The 13,900-nt window shown below is 64.6% G+C and overlaps 2 protein-coding genes across 12 annotated transcripts in view; both read left to right on the top strand.

Annotated features, from left to right (window-relative positions):
• Positions 1–126: 126 nt before the first annotated feature.
• Positions 127–6,199, top strand: KLF8 (KLF transcription factor 8). 10 transcript variants are annotated; one of them, XM_085570800.1, is made up of 6 exons: positions 2,380–2,772; positions 3,611–3,784; positions 3,962–4,157; positions 4,760–4,886; positions 4,982–5,115; positions 5,279–6,199. In XM_085570800.1, the coding sequence occupies exons 1-6, from the start codon at positions 2,395–2,397 to the stop codon at positions 5,458–5,460; spliced, it is 1,191 nt and encodes a 396-aa protein (XP_085426926.1). In that variant the 5' UTR covers positions 2,380–2,394; the 3' UTR covers positions 5,461–6,199. The 10 variants fall into 10 exon arrangements, with proteins under 10 accessions (XP_085426929.1, XP_085426928.1, XP_077642701.1 ...); XM_085570799.1 differs by having other exon boundaries at positions 4,964–5,115; XM_085570803.1 differs by lacking the exon at positions 2,380–2,772 and adding an exon at positions 127–272 and having other exon boundaries at positions 3,611–4,157; positions 4,784–4,886.
• A 3,681-nt stretch (positions 6,200–9,880) lies between these two features.
• The window catches only part of LOC110467912 (Krueppel-like factor 5), a 29,820-nt gene continuing 25,800 nt past the window's right edge, over positions 9,881–13,900 (top strand). Inside the window, exon 1 of one of the 2 annotated variants that reach the window (XM_085570792.1) lies at positions 9,881–10,057. In XM_085570792.1, the coding sequence (XP_085426918.1) occupies positions 10,034–10,057 (24 nt within the window). In that variant the 5' untranslated portion in view covers positions 9,881–10,033. Of the gene's footprint in view, positions 10,058–11,286; positions 13,792–13,900 lie in introns of those variants that run through there. The other variant, XM_077786579.2, reaches the window with a different exon arrangement.

Below are 13,900 nucleotides of genomic sequence, written 5' to 3'. Positions count from 1 at the left end.
TGGCAGCAAGTTGGGGTCCACCCCCCTCCCCCAAATCCCGCGCGTTCCCATGGCAACGCCGGATGCGAGGGGAGCCGCCCATTGGCTGCCGGTGATGTCATCCCAAGGGCGGGGCACCCCCACCCCAAAAAAAAGAGGGTGGGGGAGGGGAGCTCCGCCCCACGCGGCCCCTCCCCGCCCGTGGGGGCCCCACCCCGCCCCACCCGGCACCGCCCCGGGGGCAGCGGCGGCGGCGGCGGCCGGGGATGCGCTCGGAGGAGGCGCGGGGGACGGTGCGTGGGGCCGGGGGCGCGGGGGGGGCGCGCGTGGGGGGCTGAGGGGGCCGGGGGGGGGGTGGGAGCGGGGGGTGCGGCGGGGGGAGAGGGAGGAGGGATGGGGAGGGATGGGAGGGATGGGGAGGGAGGGTCCCGCCCGCCGCGCCCCCTCAGGCCTGCCCTCCCCCCTCGCCCCCTCACGCGGGGGTCGCGCGTGGGGAGTCCCCCCCCCCCCGTGCGCCGCGCGCGCTTCCGGGGAGGGCGCCCCCCCGCGGCTGGGAGGTCACCGCGGGCGGCCCCGCCCTTCCCTCCCCCTCCCACGCCCTTTGCTCTTAAAGGGCCAGACCCCGTTTGCGCGCCGGGCCCCTCCTGCCCACCCCTCCCTCCCCGGGGGTCCCCCCTCGGTGTGCTCTCCGTGCCCCCCCGCCGTGTCCCGAGCGGCCCCGGCGGAGGGTGGAGCGCGGAGGAAATTCCACGGGGGGGTGTGGCGGCGGCGGCGGGGTGTGACCCCCCCACGCCCACGGGTGGGGGACGCGCGGCGGGGGGAGGGGGTGGGGACACGGAGGGGACAAAGCGGGGGTGGGGGGCTGTGGGAGGCGGTTTCCCACGCTACTCCCCCCTCGCCCAAGGTCACCCGAAATGCCTCCTTAAGCTGTTTAGGGCCAAAAAGGGGGGGCACTAACGCTAATTACTCCCGGGGTGTGGGGGACAGAAAGTGTCGGGAGGGGTGCACAGCACCCCCACGTATGTGGGTTTGAAGGGGGGCACCCCGAGCCCCCAGCCCGCACCCCTGGCTGGTTTTGGGGTGCACCAGGCTGAGGACAGAGGAATTCAGTTCACCCATAAAGGGGTGGGGGGGTCAGCAGTGGTGGAATTTGGGAGGCACCGAGCTCCCCCCACCCACTTAGCTGCCCCATCCCGCACCCCCTGCGCCCGCGGGGCTTTGGGCTACAAGGGGCCCCCAAATTTGGGTAGGGGAGGGTCCCCAAGGGAGGACGGGGCATCCCTTTTGTGCCCCCATTCCTCCCCCCCACAATGAGCCTGTTTGTGGGGACCCCCCGGCTGTGAGGGGCCGCTCCTGGGGGGCTCTGGGGGGACATTGAGTCCCCAGGTGCGGGGCACAGCTGGGTGTCTGTCTGGGGGTGTCCCCCGGTGTGTTTTTGGGGGGATCGGGCTGGAGGGGGTGCTTTGAGGAGCTGGGGATGTGTTGGAGGGGGTCCCTGACTGAGCGAGGGGTGTTTGATGTGTGTCGCTCAATGTTGGGGCGTGTTTTGGGGGTCCCTGGATTTGGGGGGGTTCTATGGGGGTCCCTGCCTGAGAGTGGAGGTTTTTGGGGGCGCTGGTAGTTTGTGAGTGTGTGAGGGGGTGTTTTGGGGGTCCCTGGCTGCTTATGGAGGTGTTTGGTGGGGGACCCCGGCTGATTGTTTGTGCTGGGGGGATCCCCCTAATCTGTGGGTACTGGGAGGGGTCTCTGTCTCTGTTTGGGGGTGCTTGGGGGGTACCGTATGTACCTCCCTTAGAGGGGCTTTGTGTGTCGGGGGGTCCCCAGGTGAAGAGGTGGGTTCTGAGGAGGGGGGATGTCTCTGGCTCTTTTTGGGGTGTGTTTGGGGGGGCTCCCGGCTGTATCTGGGGGTGATTCGTGGGGGGCTGTGCTTGGGGGTTCCGTGGCTCGTTGCGTGTGTTGGGGGGTCCCTGGCTGTGGGAGGGGGGGCGGTTCTTGGGGGATATATGCCCTGATATCCCCCAAGATATCAGGGAAGAGTGTGAAGGTGCTGTGGGGGGACACGGTTTTACGGGGCTCCGCGTGTGAGCGTGGTTCGGTGCCGGTGCCTTGGGCTCGGCGCCGGTATCGGGAGGGTTCGGCGCCGGTGCCTTGCACTCCGTGCCGGTGCCGGGGGGATTCGGTGCCTGTATGGGGAGGGATCGGTGCCGGTGCCGAGGACCCTGTGCCGTGGTGGGTGGGCTCGGTGCCGGTACCGGGTGGGCTCGGTGCCGGTGCCGGGGGGGGGTTCGGTGCTGGGGGTTCGGTGCCTGTATGGGGAGGGTTCAGTAGCGGTGCCGAGAACCCTGTGCCGTGGTGGGTAGGCTCGGTGCCGGTGCCGTGGGCTCGGTGCCGGTGCCGGGGGGGTTCGGTGCCTGTATGGGGAGAGTTCGGTGCCGGTGCCGAGGACCCTGTGTCGGTACCGGGTGGGCTCGGTGCCGGTGCCGTGGGCTCGGTGCCGGTGCCGGGGGGGTTCGGTGCCGGTACCGGGTGGGCTCGGTGCCGGTGCCGTGGGCTCGGTGCCTGTATGGGGAGGGTTCGGTGCCGGTGCCGAGGACCCTGTGTCGGTACCGGGTGGGCTCGGTGCCGGTGCCGTGGGCTCGGTGCCGGTGCCGGGGGTGCGCTGTAGCCGCCGCCCCCCCCGGGCGGGGCCGGGCCGTGTGCGCGGGGCGCGGCGCTGGGTGTGGCGGGGCGGGGCCGCCGCGCGAGGCCGGTGCGTGGGGGCTCCGCGGGCGGGGACGGTCCCTGCGTGGGCAGGTACGTGCGGGGGGCCCGGGGCAGCGCCGGGCGGTCGCGGGGCAGCGCGGGGGGCGACGAGGAGCTCGTTCGGCCAGGGCTTTCCCCGTACCGGCTGTCCCCACGCGTGCCCCGGGACCCAGCGCGGGGTGCGGTGGGGCTGGGGTTCCCGCTTGTCCCTCGGTTGTGTCGCGGTCCCGCGGGGGCGCAGCGCCGGCCGTGCCGCGGGTGGGGCCGTGCCCGGTGCCTCCCGCGGGGGCCGGGCCGGGCCCTTTAAGAAGCTCCACCCGCGGCCGAGCCCAGGTGGAGCCGCGGGGCCGTTCGCACCTCGGCCGGCGCGGCGCGGGAGATGGTGCTGCGGGCGGCGGGAGGGGGCTGCGAGCGCGGCGGACACGCGTGGGAGCCCCGCGGGTCAGTGCGTGAGTGACCCCGGGCGGGGGCGCGCGGGCCGGGGGGGGCGCGGCCCCTTTAAGGCGCGGGGGGAAGGAGCGGGGCGGGGCCGGCCCCGCCCCGCGCGCGGACACGCCCCCGGCAGCCCGGCACAAAGGCGCGCGCGGGGGGGCGGGGCCTGCGGTTCCCGCCCTCGGCGCGCGCCGCCGCCGCCGCCGTGAGGGGCCGGGCGGGCCCGTGAGGGCCGGGCGGGTCCGAGAGGGCCGGGCGGGCCCGGCCCCGCCCCAGGGCACGGGCGGGCCCCGCCATGCCCGGCCCGGCGACCCCCGGGTGGCCCCACGCCCCGGCGGAGCCGCCCAGAGGCGCCGCCCCAGTCGGTTGGTTGGTGGGAGCCCGTTAAAAGATCCTCTTCGCCCCCGCCCCGTGCCTCAGTTTCCCTGGCTCCTCACGGACTGCGGGTCTCTTGCAGGGCCAGGGGAAGGCGACGCCCGCCATGAGCTCGTCGGCGCTGCTGGCTGAGGGCCCCCTCGACCCCCCGGTGCTGCTGGCCGACATCAAGACGGAGCCCCCCGAGGAGCTGCTGGCCAGCGACTGCAGCCAGCCCCAGGCCGAGCCCGTCGATCTCTCCCTCAATAAATCCAAGGTGGCTCCGGCCTCGGCCCCGCCGCCACCGCCTCCCACCTCGGTCCAGTCTTCCCCCATGCTGGTGGCTCCCCCGCTTCCCGCTCCCAGCACCGTGTCCATCCCGCCCTCCGGTCTCAGCTCCACCTCGGCCATCCCGGCTGTCCTCTCACCCGGCTCCATCCTGGCCTCCACGCAGGGCAGCGGCGGGCAGCAGATCCTCCACGTCATCCACACCATCCCCTCCGTCAACCTGCCCAGCAAGATGGGCAACCTGCAGACCATCCCCGTGGTGGTGCAGTCCCTCCCCGTCGTCTACACCACGGTGCCCACGGACGGCGTCACCGCCATTACCGTGCCCCTCATCGGGGGGGACGGCAAGAACGCTGGGTCTGGTAAGGGCACTTGGGGGCAACCCTGGAATCTGGGGGGTGGAGAGTGTCTGCCCTGCCTCCTGGAGGGGCACCCTCGAAGGGAACCTCGTTTTTCACCGTGGGGTGTCCCTGCCAGCGCCATGTGCTACTCTCATACAAAGGCCCTCAGCCCCCAGCCTCTGCGCCCCAGGGGACATGGGGAGGGCAGGGACACACAGGGCATGGCACTGCCTGTTCTCCACCCATCCTGCTGCTGGCAGCCTGCCCTGCCCTTCCCACTGGCTGCCTGCTGCCATGCCAGCAGCTCTGGTTTCAACTCAGCTGCTCCCTGTGCCCCCCACAGTCCTCTTTCCCGGGACATTCCCAGCTTCCCACCTGATCCGGGGTGGGGGACCTGGATCTGCCCTGCTCTGGGCAGGAGCAGGCAGCCAAAAGTGGTGCCCCCAAGTTGTTCCCTCCCTTTGGGGGTTCTCTATCTACCCACTTGGATTTGATTTTCTGTAGGGACGGGCGGTGCTTGGAGCACTGCAGGGGCAGGCAGAACGCTGCACCCCTGATGTGGGGTGGGAGTTTTGGGGATGTCTCTGTTCTGTGCTCACCCCTTGCCGCTTTGTGCCCTAAAGCTTTCCTTTCCCGGACCCCTCCAGTGAAAATGGACCCTGGCTCCGTGTACCCCATGGACATGAACAGCGACAGCGAGGACAGCGCCTCTGAGAGCGGCCCAGCACCTTTCCAGGACCTGCAGAGAGAGTGAGTCTCCCCCTGCTGTGCCTCCCCACCCTTTATCCTCCTGAGCCCCCCCGTGAGCCCCGGGGCCATGGCTCCAGCTCTCCCTGCTCCCGCAGGCCGGCCGTGCGGGGCCCCAGAGCCGATTCCCCGGACCTGAAGAAGCGGCGCATCCACCAGTGCGACTTCGAGGGCTGCAATAAGGTCTACACCAAAAGCTCCCACCTCAAAGCCCACCGGAGGATACACACAGGTAGGGGGTGGGATTGGTGTCCTGGATCTCCCGTGTGATGGTGCTGTGGCCCTTTGGGAGTGCTGGGTGTGGAGGTGGTGTGGGATTCCCCGTTTGGAATTTCCGTGAGGGCTTTGGGGGCTCGTTGCGGCAGCGCTGACCGCTCGGTGCTCCCCTGGCACAGGCGAGAAGCCCTACAAATGCACGTGGGAAGGCTGCACCTGGAAGTTCGCCCGCTCGGACGAGCTGACCCGGCACTTCCGCAAGCACACGGGCATCAAACCCTTCCGCTGCTCGGACTGCGACCGCAGCTTCTCCCGCTCCGACCACCTGGCCCTGCACCGCCGGCGGCACGTCATGATGTGAGCATCGTGAGCGGCGCCCGCCGCGCCGGGAGCCGGCGGCGCCTCCCTCCCTCCACCCATCCACACCCCGCGGCTCCTGCGGGGCGGGGCGGGACTGCGGGAGCGCCGGGGCCGAGCCGTGCTCGCTGCAGGAGCTCCGCCGGCACGGCACGGGACAGCAAACAATGGATTCTGGACTGCTGCCCCCTTCTTGTTCCTAGCTGGTTTTATTCCTGGGTTTGTCCTCGCCTGGAGGCTCCTTGACTCATCACCTGGAATTCACCCAGCAGCTGCCTCAGGCTCTTCAGCCTCCTGCCCGTTGTTGTCCCCAGTGTGCTCCCTGTCCCCTGCCCCTCCCAGTGCCCGGGAACCGTGGCAAGGACGGGGCAGCTGAGGGGCGATGGAGGAGCTGATGGCCATTCCTGCTCTATCCCCAGACTGTCCCAGCAGGAGAAGGGACATCACCTCTCTGTGTGTCCCTCAGCACATGCTGGGCTTCATGGGAAGTGCTGGGTGCACGGAGAGCCAGGAGGAAAAGAGGAATCAAGAAGGGGGAAAACACAACCCAACAGTGACCCACAAACACCATCAGCACCACACAAAGGGAAAACTTTGTGCAACATGGAACTTTTATTTTATGGAATTCTACAAGGGGGTGGGACAGGGTGGGGGGGATGAGGGCCAGCAGCTCTCGGGTTTTTTGAAAGACTCTGGGCCACTTGAAATGTTTCTAAGTTAAACCAGCGGCTGTGGCCACACGCTTTGCTTTTTAATCATGGTTTTTGAGGAGTGTTTCTTCATCCCTCTCAGCCAACTCCCCTGGTTGCTGGGAGGGTGTCAGGATTTGGGGTTGGATGCTCTGAGCTGTTGGATGGTGGGAAGGGTGATGGGGACCATGACACCTCCCATACCCAGGGCAGACCCTACAGGGAATTCCCAGACTCCTTCTGAGTTGGTGCTTTTGCCCTGTCTGTGTGGGGATGGGGGAACTGGTGTGAGGAGGAGCTGGGGGAGCACTTCAGGGACCTGAAAACAACTCAAAGTGCTTTCCCTCAGCTTTCTATCTGCCAGCCAGGGTGTGCCATGGGCAGAGCTTGTCCCTGGCCTGAGGTGGTCCGTGACCCCCGTGGCCTGAGGGAGAGTCTGCTTGGGCATGGGTGAAGTGCTGGGGCCTGTCCCTGCCACAGCCACCCCTCCTGAGCTGCAGGCCTGGGGCAGAGTGCCTGGAAAGCTGCCAGGTGGGAATGTTTGCTCAAATCTATTACTGGTGAGCAGCATGGTAGAACTACCGTGGATTGGCCTGGTCAGGGTGAGGATGTCACCTCCCAAAGGGGACAGGGACTAGGCAGAGCTGTTCAATGCATTCTCTGTCCAGAGGATGGACCAAGGGGCTCCCAGTGCCCTGAGCTGGGTAAGCAGGACTGCAGGAACGATCTTGAATGAACTTGTGCAGGATCTCCTGCTCCAGCTGGATCCCTCCAAATCCCTATGGGACCTGGTGGGATTCACCCGAGAATCCTCCAAAGAGTTGGCTGATGCCATCACAAAGCCACTCTTGAGGATTTTGAATGGTCTTGGGAATCCAGGAGGTTCCAGCTGGCTGGAAACTGGGGACTGTTGTCCTGATTTTCCAGAAGGGCAAGAAGGAGGACCCTGCGACCCACAGCCTGTCACTCTCACTTCAGTGCCCAGTAAAGTCATGGAAAAGATAATTCTGGGAAGTATTGGAAAACACCTGGAGGATAACACAGTTACTGGTCACAGCTCCATGAGGGGAAAGTCCTGCTTGTCCAGCCTGATTTCCTTCTGCAACAGGCTATCCCACCTGGCTGATCAAGGAAAGCCAGGAGATGGAATCTTCTTCGACTCCAGCAAAGCTTTTGATCCTGTCTGTCCCAGGGTCCTTCTGGACAAAATGTCCAGGATAAACATGCTGGATAAACACAGGGGATGGGGGAGCAGCTGCCTCCTGGCTTGGGCACAGAGCATGACAGAGTGGGGTGACACCTGCCTGCCACCTATCATTACTGGGGTTCCACAGGGCTCCAGCCTCATCCCAGCTCTCTTCATCATCCTGACGAACAACTCAGATGTAGGAGTCTAAGGAATGCTAAGGAAAAAAAAATCTCTAAATTCTTCAATTGAAGCTTTCTGGGGATTTTGCATGAAAGATGTCCTAATCTGGAGAGAAAAAATACAAAGAAAATATAAAAATACTCCTTACAGAAATGAAAAAAATCCTCCTTTTGGAGGATTTGGGAATTCTGTCACCTTTTGAAGAGCCCCGCGGCGCCTCCTGGGCTCGGCCGAGGGTGGAGCTTCTTAAAGGGCCCAGCCCGGCCCCGGGGGACACCGGGCACAGCCCCACCCGCAGCACGGCCAGCGGGACCGAGGGGCAGCGCAGGGACAAGCGGGACCCCCGACCCTACCGCACCCCGCGTGGGGTCCCGGGGCACGCGTGGGGGACCCGGCACGGACCTGTGGGCACCCTCAGGGGTGGCACTGGGGGTGCTGGCAGCCCCACCCAGACACGGGGGTCCCTTGGGGGGAGCACAGGGTGCTGGCAGTGTGTGTCAGGCCTGGGGGGTTTCCTCTGGGGGCTCTCGGGAGGTGCGCTTTAGGGGGACAGGGCGCTCTTTGGGGGTGCTGTCACCCTTTGTCAAGGTTCAGGGTGGCACTTTGGGACACTTGGGCTCTGTGGCACCTTTTTGGGGTGCTGGTAGGCAAAGCCATGCTCGGGGGACCCTGCTGTCCTTCATTCCCCAGGCTGGCCGGGGGTGCCCCACCCCAGCGCCCGCAGTCCGTGTGTGCGGCTGGGGCTGCCGGGGCGCTGCTCGCAGCCCGAGCCGCCCGGGCCGCGCTGCTCTGGCCCGGTGGCGGCGCTCGGGCACCCGGTGGCGCCAGCGGCCCGCGCTGGGCGACGGCTGGAGGAGGAGCCCAGGGATTCCCGTCCTTTGGGAATTTCCCTGGGGGCCGCCGTGGCAGCGCTGATCCCTCGGTGCTCCCCTGGCACGGGTGAGAAGCCCTAAAAATGCCCGTGGGAAAGTTCCACAAGCACGGGGGGCATCAAACCCTTCCGCTGCTCGGACTGCGGCTGCAGCTTCTGCGCTCTGAGTGCCCTTGGCAGGGACAGGTTGGCACAGGCTGGGTTGGGCAGTGGGAACAGGGGGACAGCCCCCAGGTCTCGGGAGGAGCTGCAGGAGTTCGGGGGTCACACAGGGTCCTGTGTCAAACGCCCGTGACAAAGGGACAGCGGTGTGTGGGCATCAGCCTGTGGCTGGAGAAGATGTCGAGTCCTGCCACACAGGAGCAGGTGCCAACCCATCGCCATCCCAGGGGCTCCAGGCTGTGCTTCCTCCCAGCTCCCTCTCCTGGGTGAGGCCCTGATGGCTTTTAATTGCTCTGAGCAGCCCCATTTGAGATCCCCACCGACATCCCTGGGCCGGTTTAAGCTCAGCCAGGGGCCTCCAGCTGCTCCCTGTGCTGTGCTGGGGCTGTCGAGCTCTTTCCACAGCCACGGGCCGCCCTGGCTCTCACCCTGACCTGCCCCATCCGCGTCACCTGGGTCTGTCCTGCAGCATGTGCAAGGGCAAGGTGAACCCCAGGGAGGGCTGTGCCACCCCCATTCTGGGCACAGGTGGTCCCTGAGCTTCAGCAAAGCCTCCTGGCAGTGGCTGCCAGACTTTGTGGCACGAGGGGCACATCCAGCTCCCGGTCCCCTAGGAATTCTCCAGTGCCTGGGGCTGTGCTTGGTGGGAGCCCAGAAAACCCTCCCGATTGTTTCCCAGGCTTGGCAGAGGTCCAAGGCAGGCTTTTGGAGGGAAGAATGGCTGATACCACCCCCTTCCTCCCACCCTGAAATTTTGTCCTGGCAACTCACCTCAGCCTGAGGCCCTTCTGCTTCCTCACCTCCCTCCTCCTCTCCCAGGAATGCCCGGAGCTCCATCTCCCTGCGGGGGGCTGTGGTGCCTCCCAGTGCTCCCCCACTGGGGATACTGGGGGCCTCCCCATCTCCTCTGGGCTCTTTCCCCATCACCTGCCTGCACTTTTCCATGGCTGGGAGAAGAATTTAGCAATCCCCAAACTGCTTCCCTGCTGAACCAGCAGTGCCTGCGAGGGGCTCTGCAGCCTGCCGGGGGGTCCTGCCGGCTGTGGCATCCCCGTGTCCCGGGGGGGCAGGGGGGTGGCGGTGCCCTGGCTCTGGCATCCCCGCGGTCCCTGCGGACGGCTCCTTGTCCCTGTCCCTGCCGGGGGTGCCGGGGCCTCTCCCGCCCGCCCTCCCGGCACTGCTCAGACTGGTTTAGCAAGTGGATGGGACGGGGCGGCCGCTTTTCCTTTGAAGGGCTCCCGGGAAGCATTTGATGGCTGGAAACCTCCCGAGGAGGAGAAAGGAAAAGACAAAAATAGGTGGTTTTGGGTTTCGGTGGGGGAGCGGGGGAGGCGCGGGGCTGCTCCGGCAGCTTTGCAGACCTTTGTGTGCCGGGCTCGGGGACAGGCGAGCGGGGCGTCCCCCCGGCCGCAGCGAGCCCGGCGAGCTCCCGGCACAAGCCCGGGGTGGCCTCGGCCCAGCGAGGCAGAGCCAGAGCGGACTGGGGATGTCCACCACGGCCCCGAGAGAGGTGGGTGCTCCGGGGGGGCTGGGGGGGTTTGGGGAGGCAGCAGGGAGGGAAGAGCTGCTGCAGGAGGAAAGCCGGGCCAGGGATCCCCAGCCCGGGCCTGGCCCCTTCCCCAGCCCTCCCTCCTGGGTGGGACCTCAGTGGGGTCTCTTGGGGGTCCCTTGGGTGAGGGTGGCTGTGGGGATGCTGGGGGCAGGCTGGGGCTGTGCCTGGGGTGGTTTGGGGAGTGGGAGCTGATCCTAACCTGATTCAGATTTCCTCAAGATTTGGTGCTGGGGCTGCCTCTGACTGTGCCTGGGGTGATCTGAGAAGTGGGAGTTGATCCCAACCTGATCCAGATTTCCTGAAAATTTGGTGCCTTTCTTGCCTTTTAGCTGAAGTCTCTGTAATTCGGGGCTTCACCTGTCTCATGCTCCCTTGTGAGAGGAGGACCTGGCTGTCCTTCCTCACCATTCCCCTGGGCCCGGGATCAGGGGCTGGTTCCCCAGTTCGACCCCAGCAGCTCCAGCCCCTGGGTTGGGACCCCCTTCCAGCTCCGTGCGGCCCCTCCATCCCTCCGTGCGCAGGATCTCCCTTCCCGAACGCCCTTCAGCCTCTCTGTGCCGGCTTTTCAGAAGGGAGCACTGCGTGCGATGAGGAGGAGGACGTGCGGGAGTCGGGAGGGGAGCGCCTCGGTGGCCGGGTCGCGGGGAGCCGCCCTTATCCCGGTGCCACCGCGGGGACCGGCGGCGCCCCGGGGCAAAGTGCCGGTGGCAGAGAGGGACCGAGGCCGTTCTCCCGGGGCAGATAAGGGCGCTGCCTGCGTTTGGCCCATCCCCGCAAGGAGGGGCAGCTCCGCCTTGGGAAATCGTGGATTGATCCCTGCTGGGCAGAGCGGCCGGGAGCGAGCCCTGCTGCGGGAACGGGATTCACCCGGCTGCGCGTGGGATGGAGAGAAAGGGAACACTTGTGGTTTTTATAATGGAATCATGGAATGGTTTGGGCTGAAAGGACCTTAAATCCCATCCCACCCCTGCCATGGCAGGGACACCTCCCACTGTCCCAAGCTGCTCCCACCCCCAGTGTCCAACCTGGCCTTGGACACTGCCAGGGATCCAGGGGCAGCCCCAGCTGCTCTGGGCACCCTCACCACCCTCATTACAAACTTCCTTCTTTCCATGTGTGCTCCTGCAGGGCTGGTGACACATCCCCCTGTCCCTGGCATCACCTGGGAGCCCTGGTGAGTGTTCCAGCAGCAGCACAGCTTCCCTGGATAGCAAAACCCTGCAGGGCCTGAGATGTTCCTGTGTTTGCTCTCCCAAGGGCTCGCAAGCTCTGCTCTCTGGGATGCTCAGCCACCCAGCTGATGTTTTGGGTCCCTGGTGTGGGGTGACAGCTGTGACACCAAACCTCTGCTGTGGCTCCTGCTCTGAGTGCTCACGTGAAGGCCCTGGGGTGGCAGGAATGCCACGGGAACAGGCATGGCAGCACTGCCCCTGCCCTGGCAGCACTGCAGCTGCTTTCCATTTGGCCAGGGGAGTAGGCCAACCTTGGCCCCCCCTACTCCTGTGGTCCTCTGGAGCTGCTGGGATGTCCCCAAGGTGGTGACAGCAGCATCCCTGTCTGTGTGGGATCCTGCCTAGGACAGACAGGGAAGTGGAGAACCTGGGGCTGATTTGGGACAGGTGAACAGAGAGAGGGGGAGGATCCAGGCTCTTCCTTGGGGAGGGGCTGGGGAAACTCAGGGCTGGATTATCTGGAGCAGAATGGTTGTTGTTTTTTTTTTTGTTTTGTTTTTTTTTTAGTTTATTTATTTTTTTTTTAATTCTGTGCCAGAAAGGTGATTTTTATTTCCTTGTATCTTTACATTCCTTTCTTTCCAGAAGTGAAACCCAAACACAGTTGCCTGGTGTCTCCATATGAACCCTGTGCCCTCCTACCTGTCTGTGCTTTTGCAACTGTTGCTTTTCTTTTCCTTCTGGGTTTGTCCTTTTTATTTTTGATCCTTCCCTTTTAGTTTTGACCCTTCACTTTTTCTCCGTGGGAATGAGAAGTATGAGCAAGCAGGAATTTCGTCTCAAAATTAGTTTTGTTGCAAAATTGACCCATTCATGGAAAAATGGCATTTTTTCATTGAAAAGTACCCATGTCTGTAAAAAACTAGAATATCCCCCTTGTTTCAGTGCAGGGGACTCCGTTTGGGGACAGTGTCCCAGCTGGGGGGGTGTTCCAGGCCTCGGGGTTGGGGAATGACCCCTCCATCCTGGTGGTGCTGGAGCTGGCTGGGTCCTGTGGCTGATGAGGCTCCTGGAAGAGCTCAGGGTTTGGGATTGGGATTGAATCCTGGAGTGCTGGAACTTCCTGGGCTCTGTGTGGGGTCATGGCTGGTGATGGAGCTTGGGTTTGGGGTTGGGGATCAAATCCTGGGTGTGGGATCATCCTGAGCTCTGTGTGGGATCATGGCTGGTGATGGAGCTTGAGTTTGGGATTTGGGATCAAATCCTGGGTGTGGGATTGTCCTGAGCTCTGTGTGGGATCATGGCTGGTGATGGAGCTTGGGTTTGGGATTTGGGATCAAATCCTGGGTGTGGGATTGTCCTGAGCTCTGTGTGGGATCATGGCTGTTGACAGAGTTTGGGTTTGGGATTTGGGATCAAATCCTGGGTGTGGGATCATCCTGAGCTCTGTGTGGGATCATGGCTGGTGATGGAGCTTGGGTTTGGGGTTGGGGATCAAATCCTGGGTGTGGGATCGTCCTGAGCTCTGTGTGGGATCATGGCTGGTGACAGAGCTCCTGGCCACCCACTTGGGGTTGGGATTGGGATTGAATCCCAGGGTGTAGAAGCTTTCTGAGCTCCCTGTTGGAGCATGGCTGGTGACAGAGCTTGGGGTTGAGATTTGAGTCCTGGGGCGCTGGAGCTTCTCAAGCACGTTGTGGGGTCATGGCTGGTGACAGAGTTTGGGTTTGGGATTTGGGATCAAATCCTGGGTGTGGGATCATCCTGAGCTCTGTGTGGGGTCATGGTTGGTGATAGAGCTTGGGTTTGGGATTTGGGATCAAATCCTGGGTGTGGGATCATCCTGAGCTCTGTGTGGGGTCATGGTTGGTGATAGAGCTTGGGTTTGGGATTTGGGATCAAATCCTGGGTGTGGGATCGTATTGAGCTCTGTGTGGGGTCATGGCTGGTGACAGACCCCAGCCACCTGCTCGGGTTTGGGATTGGGATTGAATCCCGGGCTGCGGGATCTTCCTGAGCTCCCTGTCCAAGCACACCTGGCGACAGAGCTTGGCGTCGGGTCTGGGGGTGCTGCAGCTTCCCGAGCTCCCTGCCGGAGCCCCGGGCCACCCTCTCGCCCTTTTATGAGCGGCTGTCCCGGCGCCGGGAGCCTGATTGGCTCCGCATCACCGCGCCGCTTCCAGGCGGCGTTTCCTCCTCCAGCGGCCAGGTAAAGCTTCCCGCAGCCAGGTAAAGCCTTCCCGACCCGCCGCCGGCCTCCCACCAGCGCAGCTCGCTCCGCCTCGCTTCAGGGTTCTTTTTTTTTCCCCTTCCCCTTCCTTGTTTCTCCCCTTTTTCCCCCGTTTCCCGGGCCCGTCCCCGTGCGGGCGCGGGGGGATGAGCGGCGGGCTGGTGGACGCCGCGGTGTTGGCACCGCTCAAACCCGTCAGCATGTCCGGGGACCCCAGCGAGGACACCCCGGTCTTCGAGGACATCAAAGCCCCCTCCCGGCCCCTGGAGACCCCTCCCGACCTGGCGCAGGTAAGGGGCCGCTCCCGCCCGCTCAGGTAGCGGAGCCTCCCCAAAACCTGGGGATTAGGGCGGAATTCTGCTTTGTTTTTCCCGTCGTTGCTGCGACACCTCCGTGGCT

This window comes from Lonchura striata, chromosome 4A (assembly GCF_050655825.1).
Source record: "Lonchura striata isolate lonStrDom1 chromosome 4A, ASM5065582v1, whole genome shotgun sequence".
In the NCBI taxonomy this organism is placed as follows: domain Eukaryota; kingdom Metazoa; phylum Chordata; class Aves; order Passeriformes; family Estrildidae; genus Lonchura; species Lonchura striata.
The sequence above is the reverse complement of the archived record's forward strand: the minus strand, read 5'-3'. Positions and strand labels throughout refer to the sequence as shown.